This window comes from Elephas maximus, chromosome 16 (genome assembly GCF_024166365.1).
Source record: "Elephas maximus indicus isolate mEleMax1 chromosome 16, mEleMax1 primary haplotype, whole genome shotgun sequence".
NCBI classification, from domain to species: domain Eukaryota; kingdom Metazoa; phylum Chordata; class Mammalia; order Proboscidea; family Elephantidae; genus Elephas; species Elephas maximus.
Window position 1 is genome coordinate 9,214,942 of NC_064834.1, and position 26,640 is coordinate 9,241,581.

The window sequence follows — 26,640 nt, forward strand, 5'->3', positions numbered from 1 at the left end:
ACGTCATTAAAATCGACTCCACTTTGAGGAGGCAGCTCTTCCCCAGACATCTTTTGAACGCCTTCCAACCTGGAGGGCTCATCTTCTGGCACTATATCAGTGTTCCACTGCTATTCATAAGGTTTTCACTGGCTGATTCTTTTCAGAAGTAGACTGCTGGGTCCTTCTTCCTAGTCTGGAAGCTCAGCGAAAACCTGTCCTCCATGGGTGACCCTTCTGGTATCTGAATACCGGTGGCGTAGCTTCCAGCATCACAGCAACATGCAAGCCCCCACAGCACAACAAACTGACAGACACCTTTGGTCTATAGGAGCTAAAATTATCGTAGGATTGAGTGGAGCCTGGTGGGGGGTTTGAACCACGTATGGGTCAAAGACTTAAGTAAACAGTGGTTCCGAAACCTTATTACCTTATTCCATTGCCTGCTACCTTCTGACCTGGGGTGGAGATATTTCTCTAGCTTGTTTCAGAGACTGTACTTGTTTCCCCTGTGTGGACCTGAAGAAGTTGATGGCTGGAGGAGTGATGGGGCTGGGGTGTGGGTTTGAAGCCAAGACCAGAAGATGAGGCTGGCATCTCAAGATGTGCAGCAGAGATGATGGGAACCCATCTTCTTCAAGCTTCCCAGCGTTAGAAAGGATAGCTCTGGCCACAGTGTTAAATGCTGGCCTGTAAGCCACTCCTGGCACACCTGCTATCAGAGTTACTGACCCCGTGAATTGTGGCTCCTCTCCTCACCTGAGCATCATCATCGAGCAGGGGGATGGCAGCTCACATTCTCTGCTGTTAGTAAGAGTTGTGTTTGCATTTGGACCCACCACTTAGCTTTGTGGTCTTGGCCAAGCTACTCAATCTCTCTCAGCCTAGGGTTGTTAGGAGGATTAAATGAAATAATTCATATAAATGGTGCCTTTCCTATGACAAGTGCTCAGTAAATGTCAGCTGCAGAGTATAGTAGTAAGTTCAAGAAAAACTTGAGCCATGACTTGTAAGATGTCTAGTAAACACTGGAGTCTCTTCCTGGACTTAACTTCCATCAGTTTCCTTGATACCCAGGGAAGTTCAGGTTTAGGTAGAGTGCAGGTACAGTTTATCTCAGGAGTCAGGAGGGCTGTGTGTCTGTCTTTACCATTAGATAGCCAGGGTATATCAGGCTGTTCTCTAAGCCCCTGACCACATGCTGTTGTGTTCATTTTCTTTACTTGGACTCTTGGCTCTTCTCCTACCCCACTTACTACTCCTCTGTCTTCTTGGTTGCTTCTTCTTCTCATCCTTCAACTCTGAATGTTCAGGGTTCAGTTCTTGGACCTCTTCTCTGCCTTCCCTATCACTCTCCCTCCTTGGGTGATCTCATCAAGTCTCCTTGCTTTAAATACCAAGCATATGCTGACATTCCCAAATTATATCTCTATTCCCAACCTTGTCCCTGAACCTCAAACCCATACATTCAGCTGCATACCTGGCACCTCCACTTGGGTGTCTTTAGGCACCTCAGATGTAATCCGGCCAAACGTGAACTCAGACCCCCAGCTCCTCCACCCAACTGTTCCTTCGGCAGTCTTCTCCATCTCAGTGAATGACCAGGCCCATCCTTCCAGTTACCAGGCCAAGAACCTTGGTGCCATCCTTGGCTTCTCTTTCTTTCCTGTTCCACATTTACTGTATTGGCAGACCCTTTCAGCTCTACCTCCAAAATACTCCCCCAAATCCAGCCACTTCTCACCAGTCCCGCTATTGTCACACTGGATCAAGTCACTAGCGTCACTGCCTTAGATTACTGCAGTTGCTGTCCTGCTGGTTTCCACCGTGCCCTACCTGTAGACAACATTCAGCTAACATCCAGCGATCCCGTTAAAATGTGAGTCAGATCACGTCTCTCCTCTACTCTAAACCTTCCAGGGGTTTTCCACACATGGAATAAAGCCCAGCGCCCTCACTGTGGCCCACGAGGCCCCACATGAGCCAGCCCTGCTCTCCCCCTGCATCCCCCTGCCGTTCACTCCACCCTGATCACATTGGCCTCCTTGCTGTTTCTTAAGCTCACCCCAGGGGCTTTGCATTTGCTGTTTGTCTGCCTGGAACCGTTTTCCTCCAACATTCTTTGTTTCCTTCAGATCTCTGCTCAAATGTGACCTTCCCAGAGAGGCCTCCACTGACCACTGTACCTAAAATAGCCACTTCTCCTCCCCTTACTCCATCATCCCCCCATTTTACCCTGCTGGATTTTTCTCCATAGCCCTTATCAGCTGACACAGTGTGTGTTTGTTTACTGGTTTATTTCATGCACACGCACATGCTCGTGTGAGTGCCGTGAGGGTGGGGACTAACTGTCTTGATCTCTGATGCATCTCCAGGACTTGGAACAGTGCTCAGTAAGCATTTGGTGGATGATTGGGCTCAGGCTTCCTAGAGCAGACTTGCCCATCAAGGAGTGGTGTCTTGCCGAGAGCTATCCTCGTCTGAGAGGGCTGGCTGCCTAAGGCCCTATCGTGAGCACTGGAGGAGAAGGTCGATGCAGGGTTTGTAGGACACTGAGCCCACGGCAGCACTCCGCTTGGTTCTGTTTGAGTCAAGAATCAGTCAGGGAGGCTTTGGATGGCTTGGAAGTGGCCACAGCTGGGCAGAACAGTGGACGGAGAGAGAAGAAGGAAACCAAGGAACAGGGCTATGTCCAGAGAGGAGAATACTCGTGAGAGGAAGAGCTTTAACTGTCTGAGGTGGGTGGTATCAGGAGAAACACAGGTGACATAATAAAGAACTGAACACCAGCAACACCTTCCAGAAGCCAAGGGAAGGCTGAGCGGTCATCTGCCAGGCCCACTTTGTAGTCTGGGCTCTGTGGAGGCTGCTGTACGTTCTGCCTTCCTTAGAAGGGTGCAGGCAGGGTCAGGGAGTGATAATGAGAGCTAGTGTCGGTGGATTGCTAGCTGTGTTCTAAGGGCTGTATGTACCCTTTCTCATTTAGTCCTCATCAGTTCAGACTCTTGGTGACCCCGTGCATGTCAGAGTAGAACTGTGTGCTCCATTGGGTTTTCAGTGGCTGAGTTTTTGGACGTAGATTGCCAGGCCTTTCTTCTAAGGTGCCTCTAGGTAACCATTTGCACCATCCAGGCACTCCTTAGTCCTCATAACCTACCATTATTCTTCTTGTTACACAGACAATGAAACAAGGCACAGAAAGTTTAAGAAACTTGGTCCCACTCACACAGCTGGCAAGTGGTAGGTTGAAGCCCAGGTGATATGGCCTCAGAGCCTGAGCCTGGAACAGTACCATCTTAGTTATCTAGTGCTGCTGTAATAGAAGTACCACAAATGGATGGCGTTAACAAAGAGAAATTCATTTTCTCAGAGTCTAGTAGGCTACAAGTCCAAATTCAGGGCATCAGCTCCAGGGGAAGGCTTTCTCTCTTTGTCGGCTCTGGAGGAAGGTCCTTGTCATCAGTCTTCCCTTGGTTGAGAAGCTTCTCAGGGCAGGGACCCCGGGTCCAAAGGATGGGCTATTCTCCTGGCTCTTGTTTCTTGGTAGTATGAGGTCCCCATTGTCTCTCTGCTTGCTTCTTTCTTTCATATCTCAAAAGAGAATGGCTCAAGACACAATCCAATCTTGTAGATTGAGCCCTGCCTCATTAACATAACTGCCACTAATCTCATCTCATCAGCATCCTAGAGGTAGGATTTACAACACATAGGAAAATCACATGAGATGACAAAATGGTGGACAATCACACAACACTGGGAATCACAGCCTAGCCAAGTTGACAGATATTTTTTGGTGACACCATTCAGTCCATGACAAGTACCCTGAGGTGATAAGTATCAGTGAGCTATGTAGTACAGCATATGAGTGAGGGAGGCCGCCCTTGGGACCAGAACCAGGAACTGTGGTGCCAGCTGCCTTTCAGAGACCTACTGCCTGTCTGTAGCGTCTTCTGTTGCCTAAAAAAAAAGGGAGGTTTATTCCAGCAGACGTGCCCCACACAGGGTGTCTGGCTGGAGCATAGGGGGTGCTGGCTGCCCCTGCTGTTTGTGCAGCTCGGGTTCCTCCCCTTCCTCTGTGTGTCTTCTTTGCCACTTTGCAGGGGCATGAGCCGTACCGAGGATGACAGGACACTGCTCTGCAGCTGCTCCTCCACCTCTCATCTGTGTTCCTCTTTTTGGGGGTGCCGGTCAGGTGTGGCCGTGACCATTGATAATGACCCTGTCTTCTGATATACTTGCATTTTAGTAGGGAACTCTTTTTTTTCAATTGTTGTAAGAATATATATAACACAACATTTGCCAATTCAAAACTTTTCAGGTGTACAATTTAGTGATCTCAATTACATTAATCTTGTGCAACCTTCACCATAATTGTTGCCAAATTTCCCATCACCATAAACAAACTTTCTGCTTCCTAAGCAGTGACTCTAGTAGGGTGCTCTTGAAGCCTGTTCCAATCTTGTCCCCCACCCTTGAGGGCATAAATGATGGCTCAGCTGCCCTTTGGTGAGCTAATCAGACTCTGCTTTGGGCCCCCTTTCTGTCCTTTCTGCATGCAAAACTGTCACCCAACCTGGGCAGGAGGTGACAGCAGAAAGCAGGGCTTGTTTTTGGTGATGAAAAGCCAGAGCCGAGATCTGGTCCCATCTGACGCTGGGTTGATGGTCCCAGCTCCCCACACTGCTCCCCTTCCTTTACCCCGTCCTGGAGCCCAGGACCTCTAAGAGGGAAAAGACAAGGAGGGGTAGTTTTCGTCAGACACACGCTTTGTGCTGATCCGAAAGCCTCCTTGTCGTAGCTAATGAGGGAAAGCCAGCTTTCTGCCTGCTGACTGTTTTTACCTTTGGACATTCAGCAGTCCTCTGTCTTTCCTTCTTCATGTGCCAGGAAAAAAGCCAGTCCAACATTTGGTGGTACAGAATGATTAATTTGGGTGTGTGTGTTTTTATTTTCTCTCCCTTTTCATATTTTTGACTTGGGGCATTTTAGGCAGGGTGGAGTGTGTGTGAGGGTGGTCACAGATGGTGAAATGGACATCTGAGGGTTTCCTCAGGATCAGGTAGTTCAGTGCCTTTGTTTGTAGATGACCCCAAGAGTTCAACGAGAAAGATTTACGGAGGTTCTTCTTCAGGCCGCCCCATGTGGACTCCATGTGCACACCTCAGACATTAGCTGACCGGTCACCTGGGCGTGAAGACCCCCATTCACCTTTTCCTTTTTAAATTTTATCATGGTAAAATATATATAACAAAACATTTGTCATTTTAACCATTTTTGTATGTATAATTCAGTGGCATTAATTACAGTCACCATGTTATACAGCCCTCACCCTATTCACCTTTTAGAGATAGACCCATTTAGAGAATGACCTGAGGTAGAGATAGACCCGTTTAGAGAATGACCTGGGGTAGAGATAGACCCATTTAGAGAATGACCTGAAAAGGGGGAAAATGGCATCATTACTATGCTGTCTGAGCAGTTTGAGTGTTCTTGTTCTAAAACTTTGCTGAGAACACGACAGGTGTATCTCGGTTGAGAAAACTAAGACCTAATGAACTTGATACTTTGAGGGGTGGGTCTTCGCCCAGCCCAGGGATAGCCGGTGGCACCCTCTATGTGACCACGTCCCTGCTGCATGTTTCCCCACCCGAAGGTGGGCATGTGGGATGTGTAGCACAGGACTTCTTGATGAACACACCAGGCTCTGTGGCCACTTGACTCCCAGGACTGAGGGTAACCCCACACCTCCCTGAAATGCTGGGCCTCCAGGTGTGGTCTCAGCATTCATAGCCTCAGGCCGTGCTTAGATGAAGGACCTCGGAGACTTTGGGATGAGGCCATGGCTCTAGTGAATGTACTTTTACAAGAGGGCTTCACTTTTTATTTCTTTTAAAGTTTTTATTGTGGTGAAATAATATGTAACATAACATTTCAACCACTTCTGCGTGTTCATGTCAGTGGCATTAACTCCATTCACCATGTTGTACAACAATCACTACTGTCATTACCCGCAACAAATGTGTACCGCGTAAGCAATACCCCGCATTTCTCCCTCCCACTTACCTGACCCAGACCAGACCCTTTGCCGTCGAGTGGATTCTGGCTCATAGCAGCCCTGTAGGACAGAGCAGAACTGCCCCACAGAGTTTCCAAGGAACGCCTGGTGGATTCAAACTGCCGACCTTTTAGTTAGCAGCCATAGCACTTGACCACTACGCCACCAGGGTTTCTTAGGTAACCACTAATGAACTTTGGTCTCTAGGAATTTGTCTGTATTTCATATAAGTGGAGTCAGACAATATTTGTCCTTTTTTGTCTGACTTATTTCAAAATAATGTTTTCATGGCTCACCACGTCATAGCGTGCATCAGAGCGTCGTCTCTCTTTATGGCTGAGTAATAGTCCGTTGTGTGGCCAGACCATGTTTTGTTTATCTCTTCACCTGTGGACGAACTCTTGCGTTGTTTCCACCTTTGGGCTATTGTGAATAGTGCTGCACTGATCGTTGGTGTATAAGCGTCTGTTAGCATCCCTGCTTTCAAGTCTTTTGGGTATATCCCTAGGAATGGAATTGCTGGGTCATAAGGTAGTTCTGTGTGTAACTTTGAGAAGTCACTAAGTTGTTTCCATAGCAGCTATACCATTTTACACTCCCACCAGCAGTGGGCTTCTTAGCAGCCGTAGGAGCTCACCCTTCTGACGTCCTGGAGGTCCTCAGAAGCAGGGAGGCGCACTGTTGCAAGAGGTGACCAGCGCGTGTACTTTTTCACCCTCTCACCTCCTCACCTCTGCAGCTTGTGAAATCTAGTGATTCTTCAGGGAGGGTTGGCCTGCCCTGTGGGACCTTGCCGTACACCTAGTACAGGCATGGGGTTGGGGTGGGCAGGAGATGGCAGAGCAAGTCAGGGGCCACAAAGCCACGCTCCTCCCCTCTCTTCTCATTTTTAGTCCCGATTCCTGGCTCAACTCAGAATCTCTGTTGGGCTTCTTCTCAGTGTAGGAAGGAGAGTAGGGAGAATTCACTCCCACCCCAAGAGCCGGGAGGCCCTGGGGCGAGCCTGCCCTGCCCTGCCCTGCCACTTCTCATGTGCACAGGGGCCAGGTTCTCCCAGTTACTTCCATTCCAGCTGAGCTGGTTTCTCCTGTGCTTCTCCAAGTGCACCGTCCTCCAGGCCTGCTCCTGGCCCTTTCTTGGTGAAGTCTTCCCTGACTGCTCCTGTACCTTTAAGCCGGGGGCAGGATTGTTTGTAACAGTTAAGAGCACAAGCTCTGGGGTAGACTGTTGGGGTTGGTATCTCCTGTTGGCCCTGTGTTACTTAATTTTTCTAATCCTCAGTTTCCTCTTCTGTAAAATGGGCCTAAAGGCAGTCTCAGGGTTGTTATGGGAATTAAACGAGAGTGCTTGCAAAGTGCTCAGCACAGTCCTGGTACATCTTAATAAAAACCAAAAAACCTAAACCTGTTGCTGTTGAGTTGTTTCCACCTCATAGCGACCCTAATATTAAAAAAAAAATTAGCTGCTGGAATTATTACTGTCATCTGTGGACTGTTTGACCTCGTCACTCTAGTGCAGCTTTCCATTCGGTGATCAGAGGATGGAGAACGGCCAAGGTGGAAGGGCCCTCAGCATGGTCTGGTTTGACAGTAACAACAGGGGCACACTTAGAGCGCTGTTTCAGGCACTCGTCCTATATTAACTCAGTTGACCCTTGCAACATCTCTATGAGGTGGGTTCTTCTGTTACCCCATTTTACAAATGAGCAAACGGGGGCACAGAGAGGCTAAGTGACTTACCAAAGGGCACTCAGCCAGTAAGTGGCAGAGTTGGGAGTTGAGCCCAGGTAAGCTGGCTCCAGTGTCCCTGTTCTGGTCACTACAATGCTCTGCCTCATTGTATAGGCTCAGAGAGGGGAGGGGACTTCCCCAAAGTGTCACAGGCCCTGGCTTGTCTTCTTTCCACCAGAGCTGGCCCAGTGCCTTGCGGGGCTCTGGGCACGTGTCAGGAGCCTGACAGACATATGTGGGGACAGGAATAATCTGGGTGCCACGGTCACCCTGAGTATCAGATGGGGTTCCTCATGGTGTGTGCTGGGGGAGGGTAGCGGATGGGGCAAGTGCCCTGGTGGTGAGTGTCCCTGGGGGCCAGTGGCACCTCCCTGTTCTATCTCCACAGATCCTGGGGGAAAGCAGCTTTCCCTTCCTTCTTCTTCCCAGGTGCTGGGGTTGGGTGGGGGGGCATGTCCTCCCGGTGACCCTCTGGTCAGTGTGGCCAGCGAGCTGACTTCTAGAGGACAGGGAGAGCTCTGTGTGCTGGGTCAAGGCTGGAACAAGTCCCTTCAGCCAGGCCTGAGCTTCAGTGGGAGGAAACGTGAGTCACCAGGGCCTTAAGAGGCTCCAGGTGAATGAAGTGTGTGTTAAGGGATGTGCCCTCATCTCTCTTGGGCCCGGCAGGGTGCGGGAAGGGGCCCGGGAGGGCTGGGGTGTCCTTTGTTCGCATGAATGGTTTTACTGGAAGTTCTTTTGAAGTGGTCTCTGTGACCCAATGTAGGCCATATAGAACCAATTTAATCCCTTCTGACAGTCCTGTTTAAAGACAGAACACCTACTCAAGCCCCTAGTCCTCTTCAGTCCAGGCTAAACACCCTCAGGTTCTTCAGTGATGCCTCAGAAAATTCGATCATGAGGCCGCCGGCCATTTCTGGCCACTGTCCTAGTCTTACCATTACCCAGGTCCTTTTTTCTTGCTTTCTTCTTGGCACTTTTGTCTCTCTCTTTTTTTAAAATTTTAGGCAAAACTTTATAGTGCTCATTACTTTTTCATTGAAAATTTTATACACAAATTGTTTTGTGTTGTTAGCTGCAATGCCCGCAATGTGTCAGCAGCACTCTCTTCCCCTTTCCTGTTCCACCCTGGGGTCCTCAGTGTCCATTCATCCAGTTTTCCTGTCCCTTCCCACCTTCTCGTCTTTGCTTTGGGGCAGGCGTTGCCCATTTGGTCTCGTACACTTGATTGAACTAAGAAGCATGTTCTTCATGTGTGTTATTGTTTGTTTTATTGGCCCGTCTAATCTCTGGACTTGGGGAGTGGCTTCAGCTCTGAGTTAGCAGGGTTTGGAGGGGGCATAGTCTGTTGGGGGGGTGCCTCCAGTCACTGTTACACCAGTAAGTCTGGTTGTTTTTTTTTGAATTTGAATTTTGTTCTACACTTTTTTTCCCGGCTCTGCCTGGGACTCTCTACTGTGGTCCCCATCAGAGCAGTCTGGTCTGTGGTGGTAACGCGGCACCATCCAGTTGTGGGCTCAGGTGAAGCTGGTGGAGGCTGTGGTTCATGTGCTCCACAAGTTCTTTGGGCTCATATTTTCCTTGTGTCTTTGTCTTCATTCTCCTTCTTTCTGAACATGCTGGGACCAATAGATGTATCTCAGATGGCTGCTGGCAAGCTTTTAAGAACCCAGACGCTACTTACCAAAGTGAGATGTGTGCCAGTTGACCTAGATGTCCTTGAGACCACGGTCCCAGCCCTCAGCCCCGGTAACTTGGTCCCTCAAGATGTTTGGATGTGTCTAGGAAGCTTCTGTGACTTTGCTGTGGTCAAGTTGTGCTGATGTCCCCTATATTGTGTGTTGTCTTTCCCCTCACCAAAGTTAACGATTATTTACTGTGTAGTTAGTGATTTCCCCTCCCCATACCTTCCCTCCCACATAACCATCAAAGATTGTTTTTTTCTGTATGTAAACCTTTTCTTGGGTTTTTGTAATAGTAGTTTCATACAGTATTTGTCCTTTCATGATTGACTTACTTCATTTAGCATGATGCCCTGCAGATTTATTGATGTTGTGAGATGTTTCCTGGATTCAGCATCGTTCTTTATCGTTGTGTAGTATTCCAGTGTGTGTATGTATCATAATTTGTCTCTTCATCTGTTGATGGGCACTTAGGTTGTTTCCATCTTTTTGCTGTTGTGAATAATGTTGCAGTGAACATGGGTGTGCATATGTCTATTCGTGTGATGATTTTTATTTCTCAAGGATATATTCCTAGGAGTGGGATTGCAGAAACATATGGTATTTCTATTTCCAGCTTTTTAAGGAGGCACCATATCATTTTCCATGGTGGTTGTACCATTTTACGCTCCCACCAGGAGTGTGTAAGAGTTAGAGTCTCCCCACAACCTCTCCGACATTGGTTATTTTCTGTTTTTTTGATTAATGCCAGGAATGTTGGGGTGAGATGGTATCTCATTGTCGTTTTGGTTTGCATTTCTCTAATAGCTAATGATTTGGAGGATTTCCTCATGTGTCTGTTAGCCAGCTGAATGTCTTCTTTGGTGAAGTGTCTGTTCATATCTTTTGCCCATTTTTTAATTGGGTTATTTGTCTATTTGTTGTTGAAGCATTGAAGTATTCTATAGATTTTAGAGATTAGACCCTTGTCGGATAGGTCATGGCCAATTTTTTTTCCCCAGACTGTAGATTCTCTTTCAGTGAACGTAGTGGTTAATATTTAGGAGTTCCCGGTTATCTAGTTTATCTTCTGGTGTTTGTGCATCGTTAATTGTAGTCTGTATTATATGCCACGCATTAGAGCTTCTAGCGTTGTCCTTATTTTTTTCTTCCATGATCTCTATCATTTTAAATTTTATATTTAGCTTTTTGATCCATTTTGAGTTACTTTTTGGGTATGATGTGAGATATGGGTCCTGTTTCATTTTTTTACAGATGAACATCCAGTTTTGCCAGCACCGTTTATTAAAAAGATTGCCTTTTCCCCATTTAATGGACTTTGGTCTTTGTCAAAGATCACCTGACCGTAGGTGGATAGATTAACATCTGGGTTCTGGATTCTGTTCTGTTGGTCTATGTGTCTGTCTTTGTACCAGTACCAGGCTGTTTTGAGTACTGTGGCTGTATAGTAGGTTCTGAGATCAGGTAAAGTACTGTTGGTATTTGGATCAGGATTGCATTATATTTGCAGTGGACATTTTTACAATGTTGAGTCTTCCTATCCATGAACATGATATGTTTTTCCATTTATGTAAGTCTGTTTTGAGTCAGGGTTGTATCCTTTCACCATACTTACTCAATCTGTATGCTGAGCAAATAATCAGAGAAGCTGGACTGTATGAAGAAGAATGGGGCATCAGGATTGGAGAAAGACTCATTAACAACCTGAGATATGCAGATGACACAACTTCTTTGCTGAAAGTGAAGAGGACTTGAAGCACTTCCAGACGAAGACCAAAGACTACAACCTTCAGTATGGATTACAAATTAACATAAAGGAAACAAAAATCCTCACAACTGGACCAATAAGCAACATCATGATAAACAGAGACAAGATCAAAGTTGTCAAGGATTCCATTTTACCTGAATCCACAATCAATGCTCATGGAAACAGCAGTCAAGAAATCAAATGACACATTGCATTGGGCAAATCTGCTGCAAAAGACCTCTTTAAAGTGTTAAAAAGCAAAGATGTCACTTTAAGGACTGAGGTGCACCTGACCCAAGCCATGGCATTTTCATCGTCTCATGTGCATGCAAAAGCTGGACAAATAATAAAGAAGACCGAAGAAGAGTTGATGCCTTTGAATTATGGTGTTGGTGAAGAATATTGAATATACTAGGGACTATCAGAAGAACCAACAAATCTGTCTTGGAAGAAGTACAGCAGAATGCTCCTTAGAAGCGAGGATGGCGAGACTTCGTCTTACATACTTTGTACATGTTATCTGGAGGGACCAGTCCCTGGAGAAGGACATTGTGCTTGGTAAAGTAGAGGGTCAGCAAAAAAGAGGAAGAGCCTCAACGCGATGGATTGACACAGTGGCTGCAGCAGTGGGCTCAAGCAGAACAACAATTGTGAAGATGGTGCAAGACCAGGCAGCGTTTCGTTCTGTTGCACACAGGGTTGTTATGAGCTGGAAGCGACTCGACAGTGCCTAATAACAACAACAAAGATCTTTTTGGTTTCTTGCAATAGTGTTTTGTAGTTTTCTTGTATAGGTCTTTTCACATCCCTGGTTAGATTTATTCCTAAGTATTTTATCTTTTTAGAGGCTATTATAAATGGCTTTGTTTTCCTGATTTCCTTTTCGAAGTTCTCTTTGTTGGTGTGTAGGAATCCAACTAATGTTTGTATGTTCATCTTGTATCTTGGCACTCTGCTGAATCTTCTATTAGTTCCAGGAGTTTCCTTGTGGAATCTTTAAGGGTCTCTTTGTATTGGATCATATCATGTAGGAATAGGGATTGTTTCACTTCTTCCTTTCAATTTGGATGCCCTTTCTTTCTTTTCTCTAGCTAGGACTTCTAGCACAGTGTTAAATTGGAATGATCGTAAAGCGTATCCTCACCTTGTTCCCGTTCTCAGGGAATGCTTTCAGCCTCCGTTGAGAATGTTGCTGGATGTTGGTTTTGTATACCAAAAACAAAAACAAACAAAAAAACCCAAACTCCTTACTGTTCAGTTGATTTTGACTCATAGTGACCCTGTAGGACAGAGTAGAACTGCCCGTAGGGTTTCCAAGGAACAGCTGGTGGATTCAAACTGCCAACCTTCTGGTTAGGTGAGCTCTTAACCACTACGCCACCAGGGCTCCTGGTTTTGCAGGGCTCCTGGTTTTGTATAAAAAAAAAAAAAAAAAAATTTTTTTTTTTTTTTTTTAGTTTTGTATAGATGCTCTTTATTATGTTGAGGAATTTCCCTTCTGTTCCTGTGTTTTAAGTTTTTGTCAGGAATGGGTGTTGGACTTTATCAAATGCCTTTTCTGTGTTGATCGAAATGACCATGTGATTCTTTTCTTTTGTTCTATTTATGTGGTAGATTTCGTTGACCAATTTTCTAATGTTGAACCATCCTTACGTACCTGGTATGAATCTCACTTGGTCGTGGTGTGTTATTTTTTTGATATGATGCTGAATTCTATTTGTTGAGAATTTTTGCATCTGTATTTATGGGAGATAATGGCCTTTAAATGGCCTATAATTTTCTTTTTTTGTGGTACCTTTACCTGGCTTTGGTATCAGGGTTCTGCTGGCTTCACAGAATGAATTTGGGGGTGTTCTCTCCTTTTCTATGCTCTGAAATAGTTTTAGTAGTACTTGTGTGAGCTCTTCTTTGAATGTTTGGCAGAATTCTCCAGTGAAGCTGTCTGGTCCAGGGCTTTTTTTTTGTTGGGAGTTTTTTTCTATTACCTCTTCAGTCTCACCTCTAGTTATGGGTCTGTTCAGATTTTCTATCTCAGTTTATGTTAGTTTAGGTAGGTAGTGTGCTTCTAGAAATTTGCCCATTTCCTCTACCCAGACCCAGTGCCGTCGAGTCGATTCTGACTCATAGCGACCCTATATGACAGAGTAGAACTGCCCCACAGAGTTTCCAAGGAGTGCCTGGCAGATTTGAACTGCCGACCCTTTGATTAGCAGCCGTAGCACTTAACCACTACGCCGCCAGGGTTTCCCCCATTTCCTCTAGGTTCTCAAATTTCTTGGAGAACAATTTTTCACAGTATTCTGTTATGATCCGTTTTATTTACGTTGGGTCCGTTGTAATGTTCCCCATCTCATTTCTTATTTGAGTTATTTGCTTCCTTTCTTTTGTTAGTTTGGCCAGTGGTTTATCGATTTTGTTGATCTTTTCAAGGAAGCCACATTTGGCCTTGTTTTTTCTTTTCTCTATTTCATTTATTTCTCCTCTAGCCTTTATTATTTCCATTCTTCTGGTGGCTGTGGGCTTCTTTTACTGTTTGTTTGAGTTGTAGGGCTAACATTTCGATTTTGGCCTTGTCTCTTTTTTTGATGGCGTGAGTATCACCTCACCTGCCCCTTAGAGCTAGGCTCTCTCTCTGTCCCCCCGATGGGTTACCCTGCAAGGTCTCTTCTTTCTTTTGGGGTCTCCCTTGTTCCCCTTGCACTATCCCCTTTCTTTCTGCAGGTCTCCCCATCTTTTGATGATCTTCCCCCCCTCAGATTCTCCTCCCTTTGAGTCTCCCTCCCCCTCTTCCTCCCATCTCTTCATCTCTCTTCTTTCCCTTCTGAAGCTGTCCAGAGTTGACATGGAAGAGAACCCCTTAAGTTTGGCTCCCACATTTCTCTTCTCATTAGTTTTTGGCAGCCTTCTGTCCTTAAAGCCCTAAGGCTTGCTGAAAGGCTTTATTGCAGAAAGCCCACCTCTGGCTCACCCACTTTGTCTGGTAAATACACCCTTTCCTTGCCTAGTTCTTTTGGTTCTAAGTACAAAACATGCATTTTCCCCATTGTCTGATTTTTTGACCCATGATCTCTGCATGTTGTGCTTTTTTGAACTCCCAATTTAGTCTGTCAGTTGGTTTGGCTTCCCTCTTAATTTTGTGTCACCTGTAGTCTAGGTAGTCTGGATAGGCAAAGCACACCTTCTCTCTCTAAAACCACTAATCAATGAAGTAATGTAAGTGCTGAAATGGAACAGGGAAAGGTCCTCATAAATCATCTGGTTGACCCCTTCATTGTGTAGACCAGGAAACTGAGTTCCAGCAAACTGAAGGTAGTTGCACAGCAGGACCCAGCGACTCATACGTGGGCATAGCTGGGTTCAAAAGTTTGGTTTCCTGATTCTGAGGTTTTCCTAGATGCCAGGTAGGTAATATCCTGGCTTGGAGGAAAATATTTGAATTCAAACCAACCCGTCGTGGGTTGTGTGTCCACAGGCCAGGAGTTAACAACATTAAATGTTGACCAAAAAAAAAAAAAGCACACACCACTTCCTGGCTTTGGTGATGGTGTAATTGCTCATAATTTTATGAATAGCTTAAATAAGAGGGCAGACACTGGCTAGATTACTAAGGCCTCAGCTTGAATACAGTTAGGATGTAAGAGCAGGACAGTCTGGCACAAAGAACAAATGGTTCTGTTGATGTTTCATCTGTGCTCTGTTACCCTCTGCATGGGAGCCAAAGTCATCCTGATACAAATCTGCAGGAAATCCCCTGGCCCCCTTCTAACCTGGGGCATGTTCCTTCCTTGCTAAGCCTTTCCCCAGATCTCCCAACAAGGAGCTAGCTACCTGGTTCCAAGCTCCACCTCTGCCTGGCGGTGAGTCCTCCAGAGCAGTAGCATGGTGGACCGGAGAGGCAGAGGGCCTTGCAGAAGCACCAAGACCAGACCTTGCTGCCTGCACCTTCTCTGCCAGCCCCTTGAGCCTGAGAATCTGTCCCTGGTACAGTGCTGGTTTCCGTGGCCCCGTGTTAACCGAGGATAGACAAGTGATCCCTTTGGAATTAGTAACAAATGGTCTCCCCTTCTGTCCCCAGGCTCCACCTACAGCGTCTTGTCCATCATGCCCTCAGACTCCGAGAGCAGTGGTTCCCTCAGCAGTGTGGGTGAGTACCACCGGCCTGGGTGCCAGACGGGTCAGGGTCTGGGTGTCAGCCCGAGCAGCCCAGGGCGCATGAGGCGGCTGTTGGCCCTCACTCGTCAGATGATTTATGGGAACATCTGTTGATTCCATTCACATTTTCTCACATCAGCAGTAATCCTCTTAACAGAGGAGGGCAAAAACCTGGCTCTGGTGTTAGAAGGGAGGCAGGTGCTCGGGGAGGCCCATGCTTCACCATGTCCTCACTCTGTCAGGGCATAGGGCTGCTCAGTGTGCCTGTCGCCTCCACCTCCCCTCAGAGGCCTTGGAGGCACTCAGTGACCACTGTCCATGAGCCTTGTCCCCTTTGAGACTCTGTAAGTGGGAACAAACAGCCTACGGGGCAGTGTGCTGCCATGGGTACAGGAGTAGCCAGTCCATGCTGAGTTGGACATGTCTCTTGGAACATGGGGTTCAGAAGCCCATAAGGTGAGGCCCTGCTTTTGTCTCTGAAGACATACTAGCAGGAGGGTCAGAATGGTCTCTCAGCCTTCTAACACCTCTATGACCAATTCGTTGTGTTAAATCCGCTCTATTTAACATCCCAGGGGTCCCTGGGTAGTATAGACAGTTAAGGTACTTGGCTGCTAACTGCAAGGTTAGAGGTTCGGGTCCACCCAGAGGCTCCTCGGAACACAAGCTGGGACATCTGCTTCCAAAAAATCAGCCACTGAAAGCCTTATGGAGTGTGGCTCTACTCTGACACACATGGGGTCTCCATGAGTTGGAGTCAACTCGACAGCTGCTATTGAACACCCCTAGTGTGGTTTGTGTTGTCTGATTGGACTCTGAGGGGTACACCTTCAGTGGTGAGTCCTGGAGTTTTTGAGTCAGGAGGGCTTACAGAGGTCATCTGGTCCAATTATTTCATTTTCCCTCGTGTGGACGGACATATGGGGAAATTGACACCAGAGAGGGAAAGTCTCATTCCTGAGATTCCAGAACTGGCCAGGGTAGACCTTTCACACGGTGATTTGACCAGCGTTTCCTGAACCCCTCCAGCATGTCAGACGTGGTTCCAGTGCGTGTGGACCTTCAGGTCTGTGGGGGAGACAGTTAAATAAGGAATTATAACACGAGAGAGCAGTGTAGTGAAAGGGAAGACAGCTACCAGCAGGGTCCCCTCATCCAGTCTAGGGACCAGGAAGGGCCCTTCTGGAACCATGATTTAGATCTGATGTTCTTGTATCACTTTGTCCTGCCTGCTTTGGGTGCCTGGAGACACATCACTTGCATGATGGAATTTTTGGAATGTTGAACATTGGACAGACCCCCTCAGGAAGTACACAGGGGTGGGCAGTCAGGGTAAGCACAGGAAAAAGGTGGGGCTTTTGTGGGCTGGGGAAGCCCTGAATGTACCCCTGTTTCCTCTCTCATGCCTCGCCCTTCTCAGGCTCCCTCTTCCCCTTGGGAATAAGGAATGATGATCTAACAGTTACCTGACCCACTCCTTCACGCTACAACTTCAAAGCCCAAAGTTTCACCTCTTCTAGGAGCATTTGTATTTTAAAAGGGGACTCCAGAGAGAAGCATGCATCACCCACAGCAGCGATTGCTAATGGTGGAATTACAAGCGACTTAGGAAGCTACTCTTGTGCAGCTGTACCTTTGCAGACCCTGGAAGAGGCATCGTGTCTGGGACCCCCCAGCCGATTCTAAGCTCACGGGAGGCTGTTTCAGCTTTGGGGTGGACGAGTCAGCAGTGCCCCCAGCTAGTTCTCGGAAGTTGCAGGCAGGCAGAGAGCAATGCTCTCTCTGATGTGCTTCCTGTAGTAGCCTGAGCCTGAGCCTTCACTGTCTGTGACCAGATCTGTAATGCTGAAAGAACTGGTTGCATCCCTTCCACTCAAACTCTCTGCATTCACAGGGAACTGAGGTTTGCTCTCCTCTTTGCAGCTGATGTTGTCTTTGGGTATGTAGTCCCGTTTTTCCACAGAAGGCCTTTGGCTATGAGCAACAGCAAACTCCTACTCACACTGTGTTAAACACTCAGGAAATGTATTGTCTCACATAACAAGCAGTCCGAGGTGGGGCCCAGGATGTTGGGATGTGGCTCTCCTGGCTCTGCCCTCCTCTGTGTGGTTTCTCCCCCTCAGGCTGCTGACACGGTGCCTATACCACCAGCTCCAGCCATCACAGCCACACCTAAAGGTGTCCAGAGCTGCGATGTCCAGTATGGTCAATACCAGTAACAGGTGGCTGTTTCAATTTAAATTAATGAAAACAAAGTCAAATTAAAAATTCTAGTTTCTCAGTCATACTAGCCACATTTCAAGTGTTCAGTAGCCACGAGTGGCTAAACCCAGTGAGGCTAGTGGTTGCCATATTGGATGGTGCAGATGTAGAGCAAATGGCCCTGAGGAGGAAGAGGTCGTCTCCTCTGGCGTCTCCTTATGAACTAAGCAGCCTTTCCCAGAAGTCCCCTGGCACAGATGAACCTCTCCTCTCGTAGACCACAGTTGGGTCTGTGGCTCGTGAAGTGTGGCCGTTAGAGCCACAGCACTGAAGCACTTGTTAGAGATGTAGGCTCTCAAGCTGCACCCCCACATCTGCTCGTGAGGAACTCTGAGGGGTTCCTGCATTCTGTGTTTCAGCAGCTTTCTAGGCGTTGTAGCCACAGGCTCAAGATTTTTTTTTTAATTGTGGTTAACATAGTTTTGCCATTTGAACCATTTTAAGTGTACAGTTTAGTGGCATTATATTCACAAGGTTGTTCTGCCATCACCACTGTTTATTTCCAAACCTTTTTTTCACCCCAAACAGAAGCTCCGTGCCCATTAAGTAATAACACCCCATTTCCTTCCCTCCTGCCCCGTGAGTCCCGAGTAACCACTAATCTCTTTTTGTCTCTATGCATTTGCTATTTGCCTCTTGTAGACATTCCATGTAAGGGGGACCGACCACACAATGTTTGTCCTTTTGTGTATCCGGTTTCTTTCACTCAGCGTAATGTTTTCAAGGATCATCTGTGGCGTACGTAGCATGTATCAGAGCTTCATTTTTCTTTATGGTTGAGAGATATCTCATTATCTGGATATACCAGGGGTCGGTCATGGTTCAGTGACAGAACTCTCACGGGAGATCTGGGCTTAATTCCCTCCAAAGCATCTCATACATGGCCACCACCCATCTGTCGGTGGAAGCTTGTGTGTTGCTGTCACGCTGAACAGGTTTCAGCAGAGCTTCCAGACTTAGATGGACTAGGAAGAAAGGCCTGGCGATGTACATCCAAAAATCAGCCAATGAAAACCCCGTGGATCATGACGGTCTGCAGTATAGATCATGGGGATGGTGCGGGACCAGGCAGCGTTTGTCCTGTTGTGCGTGGTTCACCATGAGTTGGGGCGGACTTGATGGCGGCTAACAACAGTGCAGTATATGGATATACCACGTTTTGTTTGTCCGTTAATCTATTTAGGGACACTTGGGTCATTTCCACTGTTTGCTCTTGTGAACAGTGCTGCAACGAACTTTGGAGACACGTGCTCAAGTTTGAGATGCATTGGCTTAACCTAATCCCTGGCAAGGACACTAGTATGTCTGACTGGTTTGAACCAGTTTCTTGGTGTGCAGTGAAGGTGCACTGGCCACAGGACCTCTTTAGTGCCTACTAGAGAAGGTTGGACAGGGGCACTGATGAGGTCAGGTGAGGACTGGCTGATGTCATTTGTTTGGTCTACCTTCAAGAACCTAAAGAAAGCCAAGAGTAAGGTCCCTATACTGAAGACATTGCCTCCACTTTCTCTCTTGTATCTCCCTAAAAAGAATATTTGGGCAAAGATGGCAAATTGTATTCAGCTGAAGAGAAAACTGGTGAAGACTTGGCGATGGTGTTACCCAGCAGTAGCTGATGCCTGGTGGGCTCACCTGGTTAGCCGGAGGTCCTAATGCGGCCCCTCCCATTTCACACCTCCAGCTTGACCCTGCTTACAAGACATCACACCTTTGCTTCCAGCCTTAAAGGTGGCAGGGTCTTCCTCCTGAGGCCTTTTCAGGCAGTCTTCACCAGCAAGCACACGTGGCTTCCCTGAGGGGTCCCCCACCCCTACTTGGCCATTCTGGTAACCTGGCCTCAACCCCACTGGCCCGTAGAATTCATGGTCATTTCAGACAGTTGATATTTTTTCCTCCCAATTCATCTTGTTCTCATTTGCCTTTTATTTCTCATCTGGGATGTCTGGGGAGGCTTTAAGGAGGGGAAGAGAATCTCAGGCAGCATTCCTAAAGCAAGCTGTAAATTCCATGCAAATTGAAGTAACAGGAGCCATGACTTATTAAACAGAGAGGTCTCCAGCTTGTTGGCAGCAGGAGGATCTGAAGGGCTTCCCTGGTATATCTGTGAAGATTCCTGGAAAGTGTAGCTTCTAGTTGATGGGAAGGTAGGGGTGAGTCACTGGCGAGGCAGGGCTGCTCCTGGAACTTGTTGGAACTTGTGCCTTCGGACCCTTCCTTCCCTGGTCCTTCCTGTTGAATCAGGCCTCCCTTTTGGGAAGCCGGTGTTCTTTGTCTTGTAGCACATGCCCGGTGCTCATGTGGACCACAGGGGTGCGTGCTTCCTAATCGTAGTCTAGCCAAGGAGACAGAGAGGTCAGTGAGTGGCCATTCTGCCCCATGCAAAACAAAGGGAATGAATAGCTCAGGAGAAGGAGCAATTCGTTCTGCTGAGGGGAATCAGAGAAAGCTTCATGGCGCTTGAGTTGGGCCTTCCAGCAGCGGTGCTCCAGACGGAGGGAGCAGTGGGGAGCAAGGGGCACCGTTGCTTGTCCTGGTGTGGGTTTCTGCAGTAGCAGAGCCTGAGTCAGATTCCAGAGCAAGCGGAACATCTGGGAGGAGATGTGGAGCTTGGCAAGGCTGCAGCTGCTGCGCTGGTATCTGGACTCCCTTTCATCTTTACCCCTCTCATTCTGAATCCTGGGAGGGTGCTGAGCAGGGGCCATGTGCAGACTGAATATGGAGGGTGTCCCCTGTAGACTTCCGTAGTTGGGAGGGTAGGAAGGGGTGGCTCTGCCTTTTATCAACCAAGGATTCCTTCCAATGTAGTGGCCACTGGACAGCCAATGAAGCAAGGGAGAGAAAAAGCCCACTTTGGCCAGTAAATGAAACTTTGGTCCAGACCAGTGGGTCTGAAACTTTAGCGTGCAGCAGAATCACGTGGCCACCCACTGCCGTCGAGTCGATTCCGACTCATAGCGACCCTATAGGACAGAGTAGAACTGCCCCGTGGAGTTTCCAAGGAGCACCTGGTGGATTCGAACTGCTGACCTCTTGGTTAGCAGCTGTAGCACTTAACCACTACGCCACCAGGGTTTCCATCACGTGGAGGGCTTGTTAAAATACCACCTGCCCCAGGGTTTCTTATTGCGTGGGTCTGGGGCCTGAGAATATGCATTTCCAACAAGTTCCTGGTGTTGCTGAGGCTGCCTGTTGGGAATCACTTTAAGGGTCACCGGTCTGGGACATGGGGCTTTGTCTTTCCTGGACGGCTCCAGCTCCCTAGGTCAGGGTGGCTCGGCTTTACTCCACGTGCCTCTGATGACCGGTATCTGCCGCTGCTTCCCTTCTCCCCTGACAGCCAGTGCCTGGAGCTTATCGGGGCCACCCAGTCCAGCTGACCACACGCCAGTAGGGTGCTTGGGGATTAATGGGATAATGATGGGGTGCATTTGTTAGAGAAGCCAGCACCTTGGCTGTGCTCAGTGAATGCCAGTTGCTCTCTTCACTGCCTGCGCAATCAGTGGTCCACCCAGCTGAAAGCCGGGGAGCCAGGCTCATCCTTCCTGGGCCTGAGGCACAAAGCAACGGCTGCTGCGAGGTGGGCTGCGAGGTATCCAATGAGTCCCACTGCTGGGGTGCCTCCTTCCGTTGCTTCATTTGTAAAATGGGTGAAAATTCCTCACTGCCCAAAGGGGGGTTACTGGGCCTGCTGGTGCCTTTCCATTCTGTGATTTAATGTTTCTCTGAAACTTCTTGTCCTTGATTACAGCAGAGAACAGAAGTTCTCGAAGTGTGGTAGAGTGTCCCTGGGGTCTTGTCAGGAGGTTCGCAAGATCCAAACTGTTTTCAAAATAATAATAAGATATCATTTGCCTTTTTGCGGTCTCATTCTCCACCGGGGTGGAGTGGAGTTTTCCAAAGGTTCCATGCATAGTGTGTGATGCCGCAGCAGACAGGACAACCTCGCCACCTAGTCTGCTGTTCAGCCAGGTGCCGCAGAGCTTTGTACAAATGTAAAGAATGCCATTCTCACTGTGTTTTTGTTTTGTTATGGAAAAGATAGTTACTTTTTTGTTAAAAAATGTCATGCTAATATGTAGTGGGTTTTTGGTTATTTTTAAATGAGTTAGTAAACATTTCAATTATTTTTCTCTATTTAATTTCTAATCAGGTAGATATCAATAGATTAAAACCCATGTAAACAAAAAGCTCTTTGGAGTCCTGAATAATTTTTTTTTTAATTTTTTTTGTGTTTTAAGTGAAAGTTTACAAATCAAGTCAGTCTACCATACAAAAATTTATATACTTGCTGTATACTCCTGGGGAAACCCTGGTGGCATAGTGGTTAAGTGCTATGGCTGCTAACCAAAGGGTCGGCAGTTCGAATCTGCCGGGCGCTCCTTGGAAACTCTATGGGGCAGTTCTACTCTGTCCTATAGGGTCACTATGAGTCGGAATCGACTTGACGGCACTGGGTTTGGTTTGGTTTTTGGTTTATATGCTCGTAGTTGCTCTCCCCCTAATGAGACAGCACACTCCTTCCCTCCACTGTCTATTTTCGTGTCCATTCCGCCAGCTTCTGACCCCCTGTGCCCTCTCATCTCCCCTCCAGACAGGAGCTGCCCACATAGTCTCATGTGTCTACTTAATCCAAGAAGCTCACTCTTCACCAGTTATCATTTTCTATCCCATAGTCCAGTCCAATCCCTGTCTGAAGAGTTGGCTTTGGGAATGGTTCCTGTCTTGGGCTAACAGACGGTCTGACTGAGTAATTTTTAAGAGTGTAAAGAGGTCTGAAGATTAAAACGTTTGTGAACTTTTAGGTGAAGACCTTGGGCTCTGGGGGGAGGTAGAACCACCAAAAACAAACAAACAAAACAAAGCAAGACCGAAGAGCCAGTTACTGTTGACTCCGTTCTGACTCATGGCGACACCACATGGGTCAGAGTAGAGCTGTGCCCCAGAGGGTTTTCAGTGGCGGATTTCTCAGAAGCAGGTCACTAGGCCTTTCTTCTGAGGAGGCTCTGGGTGGACTTGAACCGCCAGCCTTTTGGTTAGCAGAAGAGCACTTTAACCATTTGCACCACTCAGGGACTCTGGGGTCAGATACAGAGGTTCAAATCCCAGCTCTGTCACTGGCGCTGAGACCTGGCCATGCCAACTTTGGTAGGGTTTCGTTTCCTTATCTGTAGAATGGGGATAACAGCAGTGTCTTCCTCATGAGTATTAAATGGAATAATGTGTGAAAAATACTTCAAAAACTGTTGGACACCAAGTAAATCAGTTGCTGTTGAGTTGACTCCAACTCACGGTGACCCCACGTGTATCAGAGTAGAACTGTGCTCCATAAAGTTTTTGATAGCTGATTTTTGGGAAGTAGATTGCCAGGCCTTTCTTCTGAGGTGTCTCTGGGTAGACTTGAAACACCAGTCTTTCAGCTAGAGTGTGTTAACAGTTTGCACCAGCCAGGGACTCTGGGCACCAAGTAACTGCTACCAATTGTCATTTGGGAGGCATCAGGGTTGTGGTGAAGGCATGTGCTCTGAATCCAGGCTGCCTGGCCTCACATTCCAGTGCCACCACCGTTATTGGTGCGAGTTTGATTCAATTGTCTAACCTTGCTGCGCCTCAGTTTTCTCACCTGTAAAATAGGATGATAATAATAGAACTCACCTCTGGGTTTGTGGTAAGGATTAAATTAACGCCTGGGCCATCATAAGCACTGAGTAGAAGTCTGTCCTGTGAGTTGGCTGTTGTTGTGTGGGTTGGCCGTGATGTGCAGGTTGAACCCCCCTTTTCTGGGTGCTCTTTGGGAGTTTTTCTAACCTATCTGCCTTGGGTTTGTCAGTCCTCCATACCTAATTTTCTCCTGGAATTGGTTAGAGTATGAGTAGTAGGCGCCTCCAGATGGGATATCAGGTGTTCACCTAAGGAAGCCCCCCTTGACAGAAAGTCAGGCGCGTTACTACAAGCCAGATAATTCAGTGGTGGAACTGACCCTGGGCCAGAACTTAGAAAAGTATGACTCAGCCTGCACAGAGCTGTAGCCAGCCTGTTTGCCAAAACTCCTAGGGGCGGGTGAGGATCCAGGGTCTTTTGGGGAGAGGCGAAGAATACTTCTCAAGCTGTAGAGTAGGATCACGTTAAGGGGGAGAATGTCTATGGGAAATGCTGATTCCGGGCCCTATCACAGAGAAGACTCTGATCCCAAAGGTCTGGGCTGGAGCACAGCAACCCTGGTTGTTAGGGTCCTAGAGGTTTTTAATGACATTCACCTCAGGAGGTACTAGATTCAGGTGTTGTTGCTGTTTGTCGTTGGGACCCCGTATGACAAAGTAGAACTGCCACATCTGGTTTTCTTGGCTGTAATCTTTCTGGAAACAGATCACCAGGCCTTTTTCCTACAGAGCCACTGGGTGGGTTCAAACCACCAGTCTTTCGGTTAGCAGCCAAGTGCTTAACTGTTGCACCCCAGGGCTCCTTAGTTTCAGGTGGTACCAGCTTTGAAAAATGCTGAGCTGAGAGCTGAGTCCCACCTCATACCATGGTCTAGATTGTCCCCGCAGTGTTGCCTCATCCTCCTGGCCCCCCGGAAGGCGCAAGGCCATAGCTGGTGTGCCCATCTTTTGTCTTGGCTGGGGGGGAACACTTGGTTTGAGCAACCAGTCAACCAAGGAGGCTTTATTGAACTTTCTGAGTCTAAGGCCTTTGCTTGTCCCTGCGGCAGCTGAGGGTGGTGGTCAGGATGGTACAGGGAGTCAGAAGATATCCTGCTTGCCCTTCACACGGTCTTCAGGTCCACTGTGGGAACAAATCCTGTGTCCTTGGGGCAAGTCAGCTCCCCCAGATCACATCCGTAAAATAGGATTGCTGAAGCCACTGTGACCCCACGGAGCACCTCGTGAGGGCAGAGGAGATGGCAGGGAAACATGCGTGACAGCCTTCAGTATAAAAGCACAGTGGGTTCCACTCTTTCCCAGGGCATTTCAGTGAGGTGCTTCCTTCCTAGAAATGGATTCGTTGCATGTCAGCGGTGGTGCCGGTGCTGGTGCTGGTGCTGGTGGTGGTGCCGGTGCTGGTGGTGCTGATGGTGGTGGTGCTGGTGCCGGTGCCGGTGGTGCTGGTGCCGGTGGTGGTGGTGGTCCTGGTGGTGGTGCTGGTGGTGGTCGTGGTGCTGGTGGTGGAGGTGCTGGTGGTCGTGGTGGTGGTGCTGGTGGTGGTCGTGGTGCTGGTGGTGGAGGTGCCGGTGGTGGTTGTGGTGGTGCTGGTGGTGGTCGTGGTGCTGGTGGTGGTGGTGCCGGTGGTGGTCGTGGTGCTGGTGGTGGTCGTGCCGGTGGTGGTCGTGGTGCTGGTGGTGGTGGTGCTGGTGGTTGTGGTGGTGGTGCCGGTGGTGGTCGTGGTGCTGGTGGTGCTGGTGGTCGTGGTGCTGGTGGTGCTGGTGGTCGTGGTGGTGGTGCTGGTGCTGGTGGTGGTGCTGGTGGTGGTCGTGGTGCTGGTGCTGCTGGTGCTGGTGGTCGTGGTGCCGGTGGTGGTGGTGCCGGTGGTGGTCGTGGTGCTGGTGGTGCTGGTGGTCATGGTGGTGGTGCTGGTGGTGGTCGTGCTGGTGGTGGTCGTGGTGCTGGTGGTGGTGGTGCCGGTGGTGGTCGTGGTGCTGGTGGTGCTGGTGTTGGTGGTGGTCTCGGTGCTGGTGGTGCTGGTGCTGGTGGTCGTGGTGCTGGTGGTGGTGGTGCCGGTGGTGGTCGTGGTGCTGGTGGTGCTGGTGCTGGTGGTGGTCGTGGTGCTGGTGCTGCTGGTGCTGGTGGTGGTGGTGCCGGTGGTGGTCGTGGTGCTGGTGCTGCTGGTGCTGGTGGTCGTGGTGCTGGTGGTCGTGGTGGTGGTGGTGGTCGTGGTGCTGGTGGTCGTGGTGGTGGTGGTGGTTGTGGTGCTGGTGGTGCTGGTGGTGGTCTTGGTGCTGGTGCTGGTGCTGGTGGTGCTGGTCCTGGTGCTGGTGGTGGATGCTGTTTTTTGTAAGAGCATAAGGCCTGGGGTTCCCTCAGGACGTTTTTAGTCTTGGGGACAGGTGATTAGGACCCGCTCCGACTGGGCAGCTGGAGGCCCTGACCGACCTGCATCGTGTCCTGCTCACCTTGCCTGCGGGTGACCCCTCCAAGCCTGCACAGCTGGCCTGGTTGGGCAGGTCGTGCAGGTTGTTGGAAGGATCGGAACGGGAGCTTTTGCAGCATGTCTGGCCTGGTCGGGGAGGAAAGGGACACAGCCCCTGGGCCCCAGCTTCAGAGCCAGCTGCCTCGTCCCTAGGAGCTCTGCTGGGCTCCCTGTGAGTCGTCCTCCCTGGCTGCGTCTTCAGCTCTGCTGGGTGCTCAGGTCGACCTCTCCTGCCCCACCTGCTGGGCAGGATGCTGTGCTCAGGGGTCAGTGACAGCCTGTATTCCCAGACCAGGCGAGGATGCGAGGATTAGGGCCAAGACAGTACCCTCCTGGAGGTATCAAAGCCAGGTTGGGGATGGAGGGGATGTCCTCAGGGTCCTGAGCCATGTCCACCTGAGCCAGTGACATAGTTTGGGATGGTTGCTAGTTGAATACATGCCAGCTGGAGCCAGACTGTCTGGGCTCAGTCCTCAGTTCTAGCTCTTCCTTGCTGGGACCCAGTGTTCCCTGTGTGGAAGGGGCACTAGCAACACCCATCTCACAAGGGGTTGTGATCAGCTGACACAAGGCAGGACCCCACAGCAGTGCCTGGCACACCACGAGTGCTTTCTCCATGTGAGTTCACGCTCTTGTTGTCCTCCCACCAGGCACCACTGGGAAGGCACCATCCCCGCCACCCCTCCTCACCGACCGGCAAGTGAATGAGAAGGTGGAGAACCTCTCCATTCAGCTACAGCTGATGACCCGAGAGAGGAATGAGCTGCGGAAGCGCCTGGCCTTTGCGACTCACGGGACGACCTTTGACAAAAGGTAGTAACCCCAGCCGGCTCCCCACCAGCCGGCTCCCCTGCCCAGGCCCAATGGGCAAGGATGACTACCTGATACCAGTGCTGTCACCCGCACGCACTCACT

At 48.8% G+C, this 26,640-nt stretch overlaps 1 protein-coding gene across 3 annotated transcripts in view; it reads left to right on the forward strand.

Moving 5' to 3' along the window:
• Positions 1 to 26,640, forward strand: part of DLG5 (discs large MAGUK scaffold protein 5) — a 182,799-nt gene that overhangs the window by 67,691 nt on the left and 88,468 nt on the right. For all 3 annotated transcript variants that reach the window (XM_049855762.1, XM_049855763.1, XM_049855764.1), the window contains exons 2-3: positions 15,266 to 15,334; positions 26,376 to 26,538. In XM_049855762.1, coding sequence (XP_049711719.1) covers positions 15,266 to 15,334; positions 26,376 to 26,538 — 232 coding nt within the window. The remainder of the gene's footprint in view (positions 1 to 15,265; positions 15,335 to 26,375; positions 26,539 to 26,640) is intronic.